General features: G+C 37.1%; 2 protein-coding genes across 2 annotated transcripts in view; one reads left to right on the forward strand and one right to left on the reverse strand.

Moving 5' to 3' along the window:
* The window catches only part of LOC134801497 (uncharacterized), a 318,534-nt gene that overhangs the window by 186,577 nt on the left and 111,559 nt on the right, over positions 1-20,398 (reverse strand). The window lies entirely within an intron of this gene.
* The window catches only part of LOC134801644 (uncharacterized), an 85,827-nt gene that overhangs the window by 2,286 nt on the left and 63,143 nt on the right, over positions 1-20,398 (forward strand). Inside the window, exon 2 of the mRNA XM_063774263.1 lies at positions 13,847-14,024. Within this exon, the coding sequence (XP_063630333.1) occupies positions 13,847-14,024 (178 nt within the window). The remainder of the gene's footprint in view (positions 1-13,846; positions 14,025-20,398) is intronic.

Raw genomic sequence — 20,398 nt, forward strand, 5'->3', positions numbered from 1 at the left:
CAATAAAACTGTTGACATAAGCTACTTAACACGTAATAATTTCTTGTGATGTTTTTATTCCTAAGTGTGCGATTCTAAAACATGTGGCGGGTAAGCATAGATTCCTTTGTTACCAGTACGGCTACCACCAGTTTTGACATTGACATATTCACTCGCGTCTACGTAAATTGCTTTCTATACATCTCGCTTGCACTAATATGCCAGTAGAAGCGAGATGCATAGAAAGTAGGTAAGTTACTTAGACGTGAGTGAATATGTCAATGTCAAAACTGGCGGTAGTGGTACAGTCACCTGCAATAATATGTTACTCTTCGAAGGCCGCAAAAATATGTGACACGCTCACATATTTTTGGCTCTACAAATAAGTTCGGGTCGGATATTTTTGCTGCCTTCGTTGTGTAATATATTATTGCAGGTGACTGTACATAGCTGGTTTGTTAGTGCACGACACCTTGCATTTTGTGACTATGCGCTGAAAATTGGCACAGTTGATTCTTAGCTGGTCATGAGCAGATACAGACCGGGAGCCGTCGAAAGCCACCTCTCATTTAGTGGGAGGGAGAATTCGACGCTGCAGCGCTTCACTTGGAGCAACGTTTCTCTTAAACTATACCTATTAGAGAATGTAATATATCATATTCGGATAAATTGAGGATGAGGAATCTATATTTAGAACAAAAATAATGCACTTTCTAACAAAAAAAAAGAATAAAGTAAAAAAGACAAAACACGTATTTTTGATTTTTTTATAATCACCAATTCTTTTTTTAAAGTGTAGCAGGAATCTGAAAACAAAAAATACAGTCGTAAAGCTACACTTATTACGTTTAAAAAAATATATAGTTTATTATACAAATCTGTTGATAAATGGGAGATAAAAAATAATATTAGCGTGGGTCAGAGTGATCTCCATGCAAAATATTATTAAGGTGGGAAAGTTACTTATAATTTGTTCTACAATCGTTTTTTTTTTAGTTTTTCGTAAATAACTCGTAAACGGTAGCCCACAGCAAAAAAATATCTTTTACGTAAATAATCTGTTTCATCTATACATATAATAAAGCTGAAGAGGGTCGAAAGTCTGTACATGGGAGATATTTGAAAAAAAGTTGGCTGGGGATACTTAGAATCGATAACAGAACGCGTTCCAAAAGTTTTTAGATTTTTTGTCTGTTTGTCTGTTTATCTGTTTATCTGTTTGTCTGTTTATTTGAACGCGCATCACGTGAAAACGGCTGAACGGATTTTGATGAAAACTTTACTAATCTCTCGAGAAAATCCCCGGCCAGGTTATAGGCTATAAAAATTCAACCCCTAAAAGGGGGGGTAGCCACAAGACTCGATTGACTTAAGTTTGCCCCTGAATCTTATGGCGCTACTTAGGAAGGAGGGGCAAACTTTTTTCAAATATGTGCTACCACTATTGAGTACCCTGGTAAACTAACAGATGGCACTGAATTTAATACGTTGTGACATGAATAAGCCACCGAGGAAAAAATTTGCCAAATTAACTCTAAGTTTAGAACACGGGGTACGGATATCAACAAAAATAATTGAATAATTATGTTGATTTAATAAATTAATAATACAACAAAATTAAACGACATTAAATTAATTGCTCCTCATTGCACAGTCTTTTGGGGAACCGAGTAAACATTAATTAATAAAGAAAACTAAAAATGCGTTTACATAGTACTTGGGTGGGTGCGTAAAAAAACATTGACCTCTGTCATTTGCAGTGCCGGATTAACCCTTTTAGGCAAAATAAGCACTTGCTTAGGGCACCACGTCTAGGGGGCACCAAAACCGTAGGCAAAAAAAAAGCGCAAGCTGCATCAGCATTGCAGTCGTCGTGGAGTAGGTACCTACATGAAACTTTTATACGTGTACAAGTACCCATCTAATAACGTCCCATCCCTTATCTGTATGAAATCCTGGATTCGCGCCTGGTTGGGACTAAAAGTAAAAATGTACAACTGTCTATCAAACTGCGTTTTTTATACCGAAAAATTTTCGCGCTCGCTTCGCTCGCGTTTACAATAACATTATAAGATATGATAAAAGTGACATTCGGGTGGCGACTGCAGCAAAATTACTCTGTTGTAACGTTACTGCTGCAGCACTGTTAATTTTCGCGATAAAATGATGTGACTGATTTCCATACTAAAAATAAAAATGTACAACTGTCTATCAAATTGCGTTCATACATATATCAAAAAAATTTCGCACTCTCTTCGCTCGCGTTTTCAATAACTGTCTAAGATATGACGACTGCAGCAGCATTACTCTGTTGCAACGTTACTGCTGCAGTACTGTAAATTTTCGTGATAAAATGATGTGACTGATTTCCATACTAAAGGTAGAAATGTACAACTGTCTATCAAATTGCGTTTTTATATCGAAAAATTTTCGCGCTCGCTTCGCTCGCGTTTTCAATAACTTTCTAAGATATGGCGACTGCAGCAGCATTACTCTGTTGCAACGTTACTGCTGTAACACTGTCAATTTTCCTGATAAAATGATGTGACTGATTTCCATACTAAAAGTAAAAATGTACAACTGTCTATCAAATTGCGTTTTTATATCGAAAAATTTTCGCGCTCGCTTCGCTCGCGTTTTCAATTACTTTCTGAGGATTGGCGACTGCAGCAGCTTTACTCTGATGCTACGTTACTGCTGCAACACTGTCAATTTTCGTGATAAAATGATGTGACTAATTTCCATTCTCAGCTGTAATGCGGCAATGAACGTCACTCAACTAACCAAAAAAATCAATGTAATCTCGATGACCCCAGGAAGAGGGGGCACCATGGTCTAGAAATGCTTAGGGCATCAAAACGGCACTGGTCATTTGCGGAGTCAAACGATTTGGGACTCGCATTTAATACGCATTACCATGCCTTCCAGAAAAAAATCCAATCATTCGCGAAAGTCTCGCAACACATTGAGGTTACAAGGGGCACGTGGTCTTCCTCAGGAGTCTGAAGAAGACCACGGTGAGTGGCGCTCTAGCCAGGCAGGCCGCTTCGCTTTCGCTCGCGCGCTTATACCTTACTGAATCGTCCGATATACATCTACTACTCTGTCGTTTAAATCACGTGTAAAATTTGAATAAGGGCGAAAAAAACTATTGATTTTGGAGTGTAGTTTTATTTAGTGGTACCTAATTGTAAAATATTTTATCTGGACTACAGTCCTCTAGCATATCCATCTGTCAACTTTACTTCAAATTCCGCCTCCAGGGGAGAGGGAGAGAAATTAGGATTAGTAATTAGCTGCTTACTGACACAGACCGAATACCACGCGGGCGGAGCCGCGGGCACAGCTAGTATACTTATAAAATAAGTGCTACTTTTTTTCGCTAGGATCAATATTAAAAAAAATATTGAAGGGGAAAATAAATTCTAAGCTATATTAGAAATCGCAGATTTATTAGACAAGTTCATCGACCCGAAACCAAGCATCTGGGCATCGCAACGTACCTTCATTACGCGATTTACGCGTCTACAACAAGCCGATGAGTCAGTCCCCATTTACGCATCAGAATTGAAGAAGCTGTCACTTAACTGCGAGTTCAAGTGCTTACACTGCAAAAAGCCTACAATTGAATCGTTCCTATCACTACAATTGATACGCGGCCTGAAGGATGGAGACATCCGTACAAAAATCTTGCAAGAAAACAAAACCATGACATTCTCCAAATTAATACATACTGCGGCATTAATGGAAACTGGAAAAAGCGAAAACTTAACCATGTCGACATCCATTCAAAAAATGTCAATTAACAACAACAACAAAATTTCGCAAGCGCACAACCAACCACTACACCCACCGAGAAACAAGCCTATTACGATTAGAGATCTTAAAGGTAAATTTGCTACCGTTGCGGAAGAGACGATCACAAAGCAAATGAGTGCGGCGCTATAAAAAGTACATGCCGTAAGTGTCAAAAGGAAGGGCACATAGCTCGAGTTTGTTTGCAGCGACATGAACGCAATCAAACGAACCTCCTGAACCACTCGACAAGCAGTGTCAACACCGAAAGCGTAGAAGACATCCACCTCATTAAAAGTGAATATTCAGAAAATTCATCATTACTGTTGACATTGAAGGCAAGAAGGTTGACATGGAATATGACACTGGAGCTGCACTGTCCGCAATTTCACTCAAAGACTACAAAAAGTTAAGAATTAATAACAAGATATTAAATACTACTACGACATTTAGAACCTATATGAAACAATCCTTCAAACCGATCGGCGTAGCTTACGTCAAATGCGCTTACAAACATCAAACCTTCTATGGAAAACTGTACATAATTGACATAGATGTTGAACCGGTTTTGTGTAGGAGCTGGATGAAAGAATTCAAAGTAGATTTTGCTGACATGAGAAGCGTGGAAACATGTTCGAAGGAATCGAAACTAGAGAAATTACTTAAAGAATATGACTCTACCGTCTTCAATTCAAACCTGGGCGAAATTCCAAACGTCCGAGGTCATCTGACACTGAGAGAAGATGCGAAATCAATATTTATCAAACCACGCAGAATAACGTATCCGTTACGTGCAAAAGTAGATGAAGAAATTGATAGACTAGAGAAACAAGGAATCATTACAAAAATCGATCACTCCGAATGGGGTACACCAGTCGTACCGATAGTGAAGCCCAATGGCAACATTAGACTTTGCGCAGATTACAAAATCACCTTAAATAAAGTAATAAAAGATGAACAATACCCAATCCCCATAATTGAAGACATCCTTGCCGAAATGAACGGAGGACAGGAAATAAAAGTAGCCCCTAGTCTTTGGCAGAAATTTATGGACCAGCTGTTAATGGGCATCGAAGGCATCAAGTGCTTTTTCGACGATATAATAATTCAAGGCTCGACTGAAGAACAGCTCCTCACCAGACTTAGACAAGTTTTACAAAAACTCAAAGAGTATAACCTTCGAGTCAATAAAGAAAAATGTGACTTCTTCCAACGTAGCATCAATTACTTAGGGCATACCATAGACAAAGACGGATTACATAAGAACCAGGACAAGGTCAAGGCAATCGCAAATGCACAACGCCCAACTAACGTAAACGAATTAAGAACCTTTTTAGGCATGGCAAACTACTACAATAAATTTATACCGAATCTGTCATCCATTATTAGTAACATTATTTGAACGAATTATTGAAGAAAGGTGCAAAATATCTTTGGACTACAAAATGTGAAGAAAGTTTTAATACTTTTAAGGAAGAGATGGCCAGGGGGCGCCATAAGCCTTCAGTAAGAAGTGCATATACTTGGAAAATTTGACCTATGTCGCTGTGGCCCGGTGGCCGAGTGGTTTAGGTACCTGCCGCGATAGCAGAGGACGCTGGTTCGATTCCAGCCTGGGGCACTAGAGGCCTTGGTCACTTTTTCTTAGTATATGACATTTATTTCAGTTTATAATTTATATAGTAGTGTTTCTACTTGATAAAAAACAAATTAAAAATATTTTTCTGAAATAATTTAATTTGTTCAAATACTTTAGTATTAAGGAAGAAATACTGAGTGAGTGGATATTAATACACTTCGATCAAAATAAAGCTCTCATTCTGGCTACAGATGCCTCACCCTTGGGCCTTGGTGCTGTTCTGAGTCACAGATTACCTGACGGTTCAGAACGTCCCATAGCATTCGCATCTAGATCCCTTACAACCAGTGAAAAGAGATATAGTCAAATTGACAAGGAAGCGACAGCCATCTTCTGGGGATTAAAGAAATTCTTTCACTACTGTTATGGTCGGAAATTCACCCTTATCACCGATCACAAGCCGCTCACATCTATTTTTCACCCGCACCAGACATTACCTACCTTAAGCACGATGAGACTATTCCATTATGAAATGAAATGAAATGAAAATGAAATGAAATGAAAAGAATTTATTTGACACAACAATCTTAAGATTAACAGATATTAAATACCTATAAGACATGGTTTTGTAACTTGTTGTCTCAAAAAAATACACATAGACTTCGCGGGCCCTATATCTGGTTATCACCTGCTAATTGTAGTAGATACATTCTCTAAATGGGTCGAAATCATTCCAACGAAAACAGCCACGAGCTCATTTTGCATTCAAAAACTAGACGAATTATTTGATACTTTCGGATTACCCTACACCTTTGTTTCTGACAATGGTAGACTGTTCACATCACAAGAATTTTAGAACTTCTTAAGCAATAATGACACACATAAGACCATTGCCCCGTACCACCCAGCGACCAACGGTCAAGCAGAACGGTTTGTACAAACAATAAAAAAAACATTACACAAATTAGAGGGGGAAAGTGGCGTGATAACACAGAAGATCCTAAAAGTTAAAAGGATACTTCGAGGTACGCCAGGCAGCTCTGGAGATACTCCCTACATGCGCATGTTCGGGAGAGAAGTAAGAACAAGACTGACGGCGAAGATACGTGCGCCTCCTAGGCCCCCTCCCCGACCAACTCCGACTCCGACTACAATTAAGCAATTCACCTTAGGCAGTAGAGTCCAGGCGCGAAGCTACTCTGTATCTGATAAGAAGTGGCAGTTCGGTATAGTGAGACACCGGCTCGGGTCCCTACATTACGAAATTGCAATTGACGACGGACGTGTCTGGATCCGACACCTGGACCAGCTGCTCCCGGCTCCAGGGATTCCACGGAATCACGGCGGAGGCATGTCATAACCCAACCTCCCGCTTAACGACCTCGTATGCATATTACCCTAGCAACCGTTGATGTTATTGGATTGACACTTGACTTAAAAAATATAGTTGTTATGATTATAATATCGTGCATGCATTTATTAAGAATATAACACTAGGTTACAACAAACAAATAAAGGTTACAAAAAAATAAAGCTCGTCAAAACTATCCTGAATGGTTTACACCCGATATTATACAGTTAAACAAAGTAAAAAACTCATATCACAGACTATTTAAACAAACGGGACATCAATTATACTACGCTCTATTTACGTACTATCGAAGAATGATAAACGTCCAATCGGAATCTGCTATGCTAGCTTTTATTAACAACTTACAAATGAATATTACAACTGACCCATCCTCTTTCTGGGCATATGTTAAAAACCGCCGTGGTTCTAACCAACCTGCTACGTTTGGCGACATGTCTCCACAAGAAGTCGTAGACTCATTTGCCAAATTTTTCAAAAGTGTTTTCCTCCAGAATCCCCCGGCACTGGACGTAACGGCAGCATGCACTTCTGCTACGGCAGAGTCACAAGATACAAATGGTCGGATCGTTAGCATTGACTATATTAGTGATGCGGATATCCGCACAGCTATAAATCGTCTGCGACCCAAGTCTACTCAGGGCCCCGATGGTATTCCTCAATTCGTAGTGAAGGACTGCCGTGAAGCATTTGTCGAGCCACTCAAGTATTTGTTTAATCTGGCATTAAAAAATAAAGCATACCCGTCGGTTTGGAAAACATCAAAAGTCCTACCAATACACAAATCAGGATCCAAATCTGATATACATAATTACAGACCGATTGCAATATTATCGATATTCGGAAAAGTATTTGAGTCCATTATATATGCTCAAACGAGAAAGCAGCTGAATGGTTGGTTTTGTGACGAACAACACGGTTTTTTGCAAAAGCGATCTACTACGTCAAACCTGATTAATACTGTCACGTTAATAGCCAATAACTTGGATCAAAGAAGGCAAGTAGATGTTGCCTACTTTGACTTTCAAAAAGCATTCGACAGAGTAGATTGCGATATCTTACTGAAAAAACTGTCTATGGCCGGATTTACTACACATCTACTTCAGTTTTTAGCCAGTTACCTCTCAGATAGGCACCAGTACGTTCAGTTTAATGGATGTAGATCTACCCCATTCTTGGTCACTTCTGGTATTGGGCAGGGAAGTAATCTGGGACCCTTAATGTTCCTAATTCTTATAAACGACTTACCAACAAAAATTAAGTTCTCGACCTGTCTGTTATTTGCTGATGATTTGAAATTAGTTCTCCCGATTAACGATCCCAATGATCCCACGTTACTTCAGCTTGATATAGAAGCAACCTGTAGCTGGGCATCAAAAAATAGCATTACCCTAAACAAAGACAAATGCTCGGTAATGACATATGCCAGAGTTCGCCAGCCCATAACCTACCAATATACTCTTCAGAGCAAACCTATGAAGCGAACCAATGAAATTAAAGACCTGGGTGTCTCGTTTGATTCCCAACTAACATTTAATCCCCACATAGTCAACGTTAGTAACGAGGCTAGAAGATGTCTGGGATTCATCATACGGCAAGCTAAACCATTTACCAATCAGCACGCCATTACCATCTTATATAACGCTTACGTGCGTAGCAAGCTGGAGACGAATGCCATCATCTGGAGCCCCCATGAGCAACAATACGTGCTGCTATTGGAAAAAGTGCAAAAATCGTTTGTGCGATTTCTATATAAGAAAATATACGGCGCATACCCTTTCCTGTATCCGACGCTCTTTATATATGGTATGGTAAACTATACATCCCTTGAAGCCCGAAGAAACATATACTTAATTAAATATTTTTTCCATATAATACGCGGTAAATTAACAAATTCCCAGCTGTTAGCACAAATACCGTTGCGCGTTCCCCGATTATCAACGAAGCAACTCCGTACTCGCCGCCGCGATCTGTTCGGCATCCCCCCGGCGCGCGCGCGCGCGCTAGCCTCCTCTCCACTGCACCACGCGTTGAAATTGATAAATGACATACTAGACAGCGACAAGCAGCTAGACATTTTCTTTTCCTCAAAGACTAAATTTTTAAGTGCATCATCTCGTTATTTGGAAAATATTGTAACCCCAAGCTCTATTGTAGAAACTGACAATTTAGTATAATTTTATTTCTTAATGTGAATTTAATTTATAATATGAAATAATGATAATTTATTGAAATTTCGTTTGGATTATATAGTACTGTAATATTTGTTAATATAAAAATTAGTTCGTAATGTGACATACATACATAATTAGGATAAGTTAGTGTAATTTCATAATGACATAATTAATATAAAATGAGTATGTACCTATTTAATGACATAATTCGTAATGACTAATGAAACAGTGGATAGAATTGTATAAAATACTTATTAAAATGTATATTCACAACACTATTAGCACGTAAGGTTTATCTGTAAGTGCTGGTATGTATAAAAATAAACAAATAAACAAACAAATAAACAACCATGTAACAACATAATTAATAAAGTAAGATCTTGACATACGAGGTATATGCAACCTTCTTAATGTTGTATTCATGCCCTTAAATTGTATCAATTTTATAGTGACATATGGTGACGTAGTTTGCATAATATCAAAAAGAATAGATAGTATAGAGGGGTCATTGTAAATTTTGTATTCACAGTAAATTTACTGCCATCTATCGACGCACGACTAAAACACAAAATATTTTTATTAGAGTATAAAATTATCAAAAAATGGTTATATATATATATATGGATGAATGATTTTATTATTTTTATATCATTTTGATCCATGTTCATTCACTGATATCTACTTATGTGTTAAAATTGTTAAATATGAAATGGTGTCGTCACGCCATCTAGCCGAGTATAGGCTAAAGGTGTTTGCGGCATCTATCCGAGAATTACTTTTTCTTGATTTCCGCGGCACGTTTTTTCCTTAGACTTTATTCATCTTATACGGAGTTACATATTATGTCTTTGATAATAGTAAGTCAACTTTACGCAAAAGATAATGTCTCGATCCAATAGGGGATATTACTGCAACGTTCTGAAAATAGAAATAGAAATCGCCTGCATCTTTACTAATGTTAACGACATTTTTAAGTGTTCCGCCCCCTGGTTGAAAGTGTCAAAGCGGCTAGCGTGGTCAATGACGGCATAAAAGTTAAAATCCTCTAAATATAAGGTAAAATCGTATTGCAGATACTGTGAGCATCGTCGGCGCATCGCCGACCCGAAGGAAAAGCCGGCCACCCATCGTGTCGCCGGAACGAGGGACAGGCCCTCAATGGACAACAACTGAAGAATATCCTCGCTTTTATCCCATCTTTGGACGCATCACCCCTTCGCCGGAGATTGTTGCCTTTGCGGATTATGTATTCGGGTAATTCAGTTATAACAATATACTTATTCATTATAACCATGTTATGCAACTATTGCTTGTATAATGAACAATAACACATTTAATGTGTTATTGTTCGTTATACAAGCAAAACGAAAAAAAAAAACAGTACAACAACTAAAGACTCGGAGCCGAACGCAAATCCGGAGCCGAACGCACTACACGGGCACGGACTTTGACGGGTTCGTGTAGTTCGGACGCTTAGCACCGCCGGGGCTAAGAACACGGACACACGGGTTGGCGCGTAGCACGGATATCGGGAGCCCTGCTATAGGTACTAATCTCTTAAATGTCAATAGTTGCATTGCATTGTTATAATGAATAGGTATATTGTTATAACTGAATTACCCGAATACATAATCCGCAAAGGCTACAATCTCCGGCGAAGGGGTGACGCGTCCAAAGATGGGATAAATCCGCGCATATACTTCAGTTGTCAATTGACAGCCTGGCCCTCGTTCCGGCGACACGTTGAGTGGCCGGCTTTGCTTTCGATTCGGCGATGCGCCGACGACGCTCACAGTACCTGCAATACGATTTTATCTTATATTTAGAGGATTTTAACTTTTATGCCGTCGTTGACCGCCCTAGCCGTTTTGACACTTTCAACCAGGGGGCGGGAATGTCGTTAACGTTAGTAAAGATGCAGGCGATTTCTATTTATATTTCTATTTTCAGAACATTGCAGTAATATCCCCTATTGGATCGAGACACTATCTATGCGTAAAGTTGACTTACTATTATGCAAACTACGTCACCATATGTCACTATAAAATTGATACAATTTAAGGGCATGAATACAACATTAAGAAGGTTGCATATACCTCGTAAGTCAAGATCTTTCTTTATTCATTATGTTGTTACATGGTTGTAACCTAGCAACTGTTATTTACTGTCAGAAAAAAATATTATCGTAATTTATATAGATTTAGATTTAGATTTATTTATTTCATAATATGAAATTACAATATAAATTATTTAACACTAATCTATACGAATTTATATTATGATCGTCAAGTAGGAAAATAACAATTGATTATAATTATACAAATGTCATGCAATACACAATTTAAAAACCATTAAGCAATCAAATAATTAACAAATTGTTTTTAACAATATTATTTCTCTATTAGTTTTAAAGCGCATAGCAGAGCAGAGTGAAATCAGAACAAGCAAGCAAGCCAGCAGCATTAAACACGAGTAAAATTCAAATAAGGAAATTAGAATCGCAATAGTTCCAATGTCACCAAACTTGGAGGTTTAAAATTTTAACAGTGCTCAAGTCAATGGCGGGAAGCCTAGATATTCTCGAAGGTAAGAAGAAAATACCATACTTGGATGAAATGGCTATCAGACAAGTCAACACATGAAAGAGTTCTAGGTCAAACTGAGACACAAGTTAGTTAGAAAATTACCTATTCTAAAAGTCTGATCCCTTTTTATAATTATACGAAGATGAATAATATTTGTTTTGAACACGTACAGACACGATGACGATCATAAATATTTTGTCGATTACAAAAGTCGTTATCGATTCTTTAGTATCCCATCACTAGCGTTATATACGGCCTGTGCGGCAAGGGAAGTATATTCCCGTAAATTAAGGGTTTTTTAAAAATGCCTATATCTTTTGGAATTTTATACAGATCGCCGGGCGACGGCAGCTGTATATACACAAGGATATGGTCGATTGATCAGAATGACTTTTAGTTCAAATCGATAACATTCCAGGTGTGTAGGGGCGTTTAAAGTCAAGACATGGTACGGGAAAATGTAGGTCGTCCCGGATATTTGGCTTTCTCAATACGGGAAGTATATTATTCGTAAAGCACTGGCAGTAAGTTTGGGTTTTGCGCTGCCGCACCGAATGTGTTAATTAAATATTCTATTGGGTTGCCAGAGTTATCAGGGGCGGGACATGCGACAAATGCTTTGGCTGGTCTCGGGCAGTGCAGACTGGTTACTAGACTTTGGGGCAGTCGGCCAGTAGACCATGTCCTGCTTCAAGAAGGATGGTCCGCCCGACCACCACAAGGAAGAGTTCATTATGAGGTTGGCACCTAAACTTTCAAACACTTAGCGTTTCTAATCCCAGAGGGTCTCAGTCTGACCTAGAACTCTTTCATGTGTTGACTTGTCTGATAGCCACTTCATCCAAGTATGGTATTTTCTCCTTACTTTCGAGAATATCTAGGCCTCCCGCCATTGACTTGAGCACTGTTAAAATATTAATCCTCCAAGTTTTTTGACATTGGAACTGTTGCGATTCTAATTTCCCTATTTGAATTTTACTCGTGTTTAATGCTGCTGGCTTGCTTGCTTGTTCCGATTTCACTCTGTTCTGCTATGCACTTTAAAATTAATAGAGAAATAATATATAAATCACGATAATATTTTTTTCTGACAGTAAATAACAGTTGCTAGATTACAACCACGTAACAACATAATGAATAAGGAAAGATCTTGACATACGAGTTATATGCAACCTTCTTAATGTTGTATTCATGCCCTTAAATTGTATCAATTTTATAGTGACATATGGTGACGTAGTTTGAATAATATAGTAGTAAGTCAACTTTACGCAAAAGATAATGTCTCGATCCAATAGGGAATATTACTGCAATGTTCTGAAAATAGAAATAGAAATCGCCTGCATCTTTACTAATGTTAACGACATTTTTAAGTGTCCCGTCCCCTGGTTGAAAGTGTCAAAACGGCTAGCGTGGTCAACGACGGCATAAAAGTTAAAATCCTCTAAATATAAGGTAAAATCGTATTGCAGATACTGTGAGCATCGTCGGCGCATCGCCGACCCGAAGGAAAAGCCGGCCACCCATCGTGTCGCCGGAACGAGGGCCAGGCCCTCAATTGACAACAACTGAAGAATATCCTCGCTTTTATCCCATCTTTGGACGCGTCACCCCTTCGCCGGAGATTGTTGCCTTTGCGGATTATGTATTCGGGTAATTCAGTTATAACAATATACCTATTCATTATAACCATGTTATGCAACTATTGCTTGTATAATGAACAATAACACATTAAATGTGTTATTGTTCGTTATACAAGCAAAACGAAAAAAAAAACAGAACAACAACAACTAAAGACTCGGAGCCGAACGCAAATCCGGAGTCGAACGCACTACACGGGCACGGACTTTGACGGGTTCGTGTAGTTCGGACGCTTAGCACAGCCGGGGCTAAGAACACGGACACACGGGTTGGCGCGTAGCACGGATATCGGGAGCCCTGCTATAGGTACTAATCTCTTAAATGTCAATAGTTGCATTGCATGGTTATAATGAATAGGTATATTGTTATAACTGAATTACCCGAATACATAATCCGCAAATGCTACAATCTCCGGCGAAGGGGTGACGCGTCCAAAGATGGGATAAAAGCGAGGATATTCTTCAGTTGTTGTCAATTGAGGGCCTGGCCCTCGTTCCGGCGACACGATGGGTGACATACGAGTTATATGCAACCTTCTTAATGTTGTATTCATGCCCTTAAATTGTATCAATTTTATAGTGACATATGGTGGCGTAGTTTGCATAATATAATAGTAAGTCAACTTTACGCAAAAGATACTGTCTCGATCCAATAGGCGATATTACTGCAATGTTCTTCTCTCTCTCAAGTTAAAATCCTCTAAATATAAGGTAAAATCGTATTGCAGATACTTTGAGCAACGTCGGCGCATCGCCGACTCGAAGGAAAAGCCGGCCACCCACCCTGTCGCCGCAACGAGGGCCAGGCCCTCAATTGACAACTGAAGAATATGCTCTCTTTTATCCCATTTTTGGACGCGTGACCCCGTCGCCGGAGATAGTTGCCTTCGCGGATTATGTATTTGGGTAATTCAGTTATAACAATATAATTATATTTAAGAGATTAGTACCTATAGCAGGGCTCCCGATATACGTGCTACGCGCCAACCCGCGTGTCCGTGTTCTTAGCCCTGGCGGTGCTAGCGTCCGAACTACATGAACCAGTCAAAGTCCGTGCCCGTGTAGTGCGTTCGGCTCCGGATTTGCGTTCGGCTCCGAGTCTTTGGTTGTTGTTGTTCTGTTTTTTTTTTTTTCGTTTTGCTTGTATAACAAACAGTAACACATTATAGTTAACTAACTATACCAACTAACCAACTATACTAACTAACTAACTATATTAACTAACTATAGTTATTGTCTTATTGTTCGTTATAATGTTTTATTCTTCGCTCTTATAAAGAACGCGTCCGATCGTCACTATACGTCGCCGGACCCGTGATCCGTGGATCCGGTAAATCGCAGTTAGTCACACCCCTGCGCTCAGTTGTGTGGTGACTTGCACGGTGGAAAGGCGTCACGTAATGCCATTCCCAAATTTAATTACACGAACCCTAATTACCCGTTCCGAACGGGCCACAAATCCGGTTTCCTGTAACACGAGAACCCCCTGCGACGGGTACACGAAACCTGGACGCGACCGCGAGCCCTAGACTACCTAGTAGACATCAGGGGGCTTAAGCCAACATTTTAGCATCAACAACATCCAAATCTAGGGTTTACCAGTGGATCGCAGTGAAGCAGCGGAGCGGTAAGCGAGGATAACAACCACCAATTCGAGTTGTAGAGCAAATTGGCTGTGGCAGACATACCTACGGCCAGAGTCGAGTGATTCTATAAGTAAGGATTCTGTTTTTTCCATAGACCTATAAATTACTTCGTAAATACGGGCCTTACGAGCACTACGAATGGGGCCGATACATGGGTGTCAAAATCGCAGTTAGTCACACCCCTGCGCTCAGTTGTGTAGTGACTTGCACGGTGGAAAGGCGTCACGTAATGCCATTCCCAAATTTAAATAAGTTTTTGGCTTTTGCTTTTGTAATTTCATTTTTGGTACAAGCTTTTATCGCTGATTGTACTTTTCTTAAGACAGACAACTAATACTCATCGAGACAATTCTAAAAACCCTTAACACAATTAGGTTGCGTTGTTTCATCACATAGTTCCTATGGCCACCTCCTGTCTCCATCATCAGATCAGCTCGATGGTACCATAATATTATTAATATTGCATTGTCATCCGATTTATATGTTTGTTACGATTGACATGTATGTCGGTCTGTAATCAAATCTTGCAAGTTAAATTTGATCCACTGAATCGTCTGTCGACAACGGTCAGGTGAAACGAAATAAAAGCTTGTAAAAATGCCTAACTGTGTCGTGAAATTGTGTAAAAACTATTAAAGAAAAATCAAATACACTTATGAAATTTCATATCATCGGTAAATCGGTTCAGATTACAATAAATTACTTTCTTAGAACAAATTTCAAGGGATGATCATTTTTGTTTAATTATGACGGTCGGTTGGCTCGGTGCACGTAAAAAACAGGCTGCACTACTACTACTATAAATGTGATTTTTATTGGTTAGGTAGGTAGGTAGGCTAGTTTATTAAGGGAAGTAATTAAATGATCTGACGTTTTTAAAATTGACTTGCTAAAAAAAAGCAATTAAATACAAATAGACAGCATACAAATATTTTGTTGGCAATAAATAAAAATCGAGCTACAAATCATGTTCAGCAAATAATTCACAAACGGTCAACATTATAGACTAGACATAAAAATTCAAAATCGCTCTCCTTCTTGATTCGACTGGCAAATCATATTACTTTTAGGCAACCGGGTTTTTTAACCTCATTAGACCCCGCTGAATCCGAATTTGCCGGTTACTCGGTCGAAATCTTGACTGGAAGTGAGATATTTGACATTAAAGGTAATTTTTCGCTAGGATCAATATTCAAAGAGATATTAACGCGGGAAATTTAATTATAAACACTTCTAAGGTCCCTTTTTTAATTTTTTCGTAAATAGTTCATAAACGGTGGCCAATATCAAAAAATGTTGTTAAACAATAATAATCTACACAAAATTTTGAACAATAAAAATTCTGTACACTTTTCGTAGGGATCAATATTTAAAAAGATAATAAAGAGGGAAAGTTCTAGTATAATAAATTCTAAGTTTCCTTGTTTTTATTTATTCGTTTATAATTTGAAAAGTATGACTCATAGCAAAAAAAATCTTATACATAAATAATAAACATAAAATTTCCTACAAGAAACATGTGGAACACTTTTCGCTAGGATCAAAATTTAAAAAGACAAAGCAGCGGGTAAGTTATAAATAAATATACTATAAATAATCAATTTTAAAGTCCCTGTTTAGTTTTTTGTAAATAACTCGTAAACGGTGTCCCATAGCAAAATAGGTTTTTAAGAATAAATTATCTACATAAGATTTCCTCCAAAAAATATCCAGAATACTTTTCTCTAGGATCAATATTTAAAGCGATATTAAAGGAAGAAAGTTAATTTCAATCAGTTCACAGGTCACTTTTTTTTAGTTTTTCGTAAATAACTCGTAAACGGTGGCCCGTTGCAAAACAATATTATACATAAACATTAAACATAAAATTGTCCACAAAAAAGATTCCGTACACTTTTTCGCTACGATCAATATTTAAAGAGGTATTAAAGGGGGTAAGTTAATTGTAATCAATTTCCAGGTCCCTATTTTTAGGTTTTCGTAGATGACTCGTAAAATAAGGCTCATAGCAAAATAAGTTCTTAATGTTCTTGTAAATAAATAATCGGCATAAAATTTTCTACGAAAAACATATTGAACACTTTTCTCTGGGATCAATATTTGAAACGATATTAAAGAAAGAAAGTTCATTGCAATCAATTCACATGTCATTTCTTTTTAGTTTTTAGGGTTCCGTACCTCAAAAGGAAAAAACCGGCCAAGCGCGAGTCGGACTCGCGTTGCAAGGGTTCCGTACATTACCCAATCTTTGACAATGTATTTTTTATATGTGAAACGCGAGTGAATTGCCTTTAAAAATCCTGTAGGGGTCGGTTCAAAAACTAAGTAATTGTCCGACTCACGCTTGACTGCATATTTCTAATAGGTTTTCCTGTCATCTATAGGTAAAGAACTATTTTGTATGTTTATTTTACGAGTAATTTACGAAAACCTAAAAATAGGGACCTGGAAATTGATTGCAATTAACTTACCCCCTTTAATACCTCTTTAAATATTGATCGTAGCGAAAAAGTGTACAGAACCTTTTTTGTGGACAATTTTATGTTTAATGTTTATGTATAATATTGTTTTGCAACAGGCCACCGTTTACGAGTTATTTACGAAAAACTAAAAAAAAAGTGACCTGTGTACTGATTGAAATTAACTTTCTTCCTTTAATATCGCTTTAAATATTGATCCTAGAGAAAAGTGTTCTAGATATTTTTTGGAGGAAATCTTATGTAGATAATTTATTCTTAAAAACCTATTTTGCTATGGGACACCGTTTACGAGTTATTTACAAAAAACTAAACAGGGACTTTAAAATTGATTATTTATAACTTACCCGCTGCTTTGTCTTTTTAAATATTGATCCTAGCGAAAAGTGTTCTACATGTTTCTTATAGCAAATTTTATGTTTATTATTTATGTATAAGATTTTTTTTTGCTATGAGTCATACTTTTCAAATTATTAACGAATAAATAAAAACAAGGAAACTTAGAATTTATTATACTAGAACTTTTCCTCTTTATTATCATTTTAAATATTTATCCCTGCGAAAAGTGTACTGAATCCGTTTTGTTCAAAATTTTGTGTAGATTATTATCGTTTAACAACATTTTTGATATTGGCCACCGTTTATGAGTTATTTACGAAAAACTAAAAAAAGGGACCTTAGAAGTGATTATAATTAAATTTCCCGCGTTAATATCTCTTTGAATATTGATCCTAGCGAAAAATTGTGCTGAATTTTTCTTGTAGGCAATTTTATGCAGATTACTTATGTAATAGAACATTTTTTGCTATGCGCCACCGCTTAAGAGTTATTTACGAAAACCTAAAAAAAGGGACCTTTAATGTCAAATATCTCACTTTCGGTCAAGATTTCGATCAAGCAACCGGCAAATTCGGATTCAGCGGGGTCTAATTAGGTTAAAACACCCGGTTGCCAAAAAGTAATATGATTTGCCAGTCGAAATCGATTTTATGAAAAATAAAACCAGTCTATTATAACCAATATCAGTCTGCTTCTATTATAATCAGTGTTCGGCAGGCTTGGTGCCGCACGGGGTTAATGACCTCAATCATTATGCTAATACGGATAGGCCGCGGGAATCACGGGATTCGCCTTGTATTACTACCTACTACAATGTTTCTAATTTCTAGTTGTTGTTTCTAGTTTCTAATTAATATTAGTTTATAAGGTAATGAAATAAATTTATATTCCTGTATAGTAAATATAATATAATAATGTATCTAGGGGTGAAGGTTTTACCCTAAAATAAAACAACATATTCAAAATAGGTACATATTATAATTTATAATCTAACCATAAATCAACATATAGTAAAATAACTAACAAAATTATAGTCAACACAGTAGAATATACATTTTGTATAGTGTCACTATGTTTCCCAAGGAGAGAATATACATTTTGTATAGTGTCACTATGTTTCCCAAGGAGAGAATATATATTTTGTATAGTGTCACTATGTTTCCCAAGGAGAGAATATACATTTTGTATAGTGTCACTATGTTTCCCAAGGAGAGAATATACATTTTGTATAGTGTCACTGGGTTTCCCAAGGAGAGAATATACATTTTGTATAGTGTCACTATGTTTCCCAAGGAGAGAATATACATTTTGTATAGTGTCACTATGTTTCCCAAGGAGAGAATATACATTTTGTATAGTGTCACTGTTAAGTCGAATTTTGATTACCTGTACGCACCTATACATGCATACTGCATACCTATATGTACCTATGATGAGTTGACCGGCCGCTGTTTTAGTTGCAATAAATAGTCATAAGCGTATGGACCTGTTTTAATTTCTTCTAACACCTTCACTCCAAAATGAACCTTAACGCCTAAACATTATGGTCCATCGACCACGGATATCATTTACGGTGACCTATTGCGCGGAGTGAATTTAATGTAATTTGGAGTTAAATATGGACAAATCAGTGCAAAAAAGTGGACAATATAACGGATTAAAATGTGTTTAAGTGAATTAAAGTGAAAAGAACGATATAGACTGGTAAATTTAGGATTTACAACCAAATGTTTCTACAACCGTTATTGTACGAACTAAATTGAACTGAGTGATTTGGCATGTTTCAAAGGACAGTGGAATAGTGCATTTATACATAAACAGCGGCAAAATAATATGTGACGTCCCACGGTCAAAGGTACCTTATGGCGGGTATGGAGTTATGCATACCCCAGTAATCTACAATAAATAAGCTATCGATAACACAAAAGATCAACCTTCTAGGTTGCGTAGTTACAGAGATATGATTTTTTGAAAATAATGTTGTGAAATGAGCAACTTTACGATAGAGAAGTTTTAAGTTTAGCCGCCTAAAAAACTATGTTCCTGAAGTAAGTTACATAGTTGACTACAAATAATAATACCTTATATATCTGAGATTAAAAAAATATTGCGACTTGTTCTGTAATGCAAATAGAAACTTTTGATATCGACTGATTTATGTGTATACTAACCAATCTCTTGAAAATAAAGTTTTATTTCATTTTCACGATTGATTGCAATGAGCTCTCAAGATTTAAATTTTATCTATTAGAAAACGACACTGACAGACAGTTTAAGCAACAAACAATACCGATTTAGAGGTGAAAATGTATTTTCTGACTTTTTCATATAAAATCACAAAATTGAATAATTTTACTTTTAATGTCACACACAATCAATTTTTCTGAGCACATATGAAAGAAATTCTGTCATTCAAATGAAATAAATCCTAAAACCCCAACTAAATACTATATTTAACCCCTTATGCCACTTTAAACTTACATAACAATAACAGTATTTGCTCCATACATTTACGAAAAGGTACCTTATGGAAATAAATCTAATAATACATCACTAGTAAATATCAATCATATTACAGTTTATCTTTTATGAATAGAAAATATTAATTTACATTAAACTGCCCCAAATTTAATTAGTTCTTCGTCATAATAATCTTAAAAAAGACCAATAATTTGTATGTAATGAAAAGGTACCTTGTGATTAAGTTACATGATGAGGCATGATGATGATGGAACAGTTAGGATAAACTAATAATATTTTGGTAATGGTATAAATCGTCTATTTCTTATCAATAATATATTTCGGTTTCTATTGAAGA

The sequence above is a fragment of the Cydia splendana genome, chromosome 22 (assembly GCF_910591565.1).
Source record: "Cydia splendana chromosome 22, ilCydSple1.2, whole genome shotgun sequence".
NCBI classification, from domain to species: Eukaryota; Metazoa; Arthropoda; class Insecta; order Lepidoptera; family Tortricidae; genus Cydia; species Cydia splendana.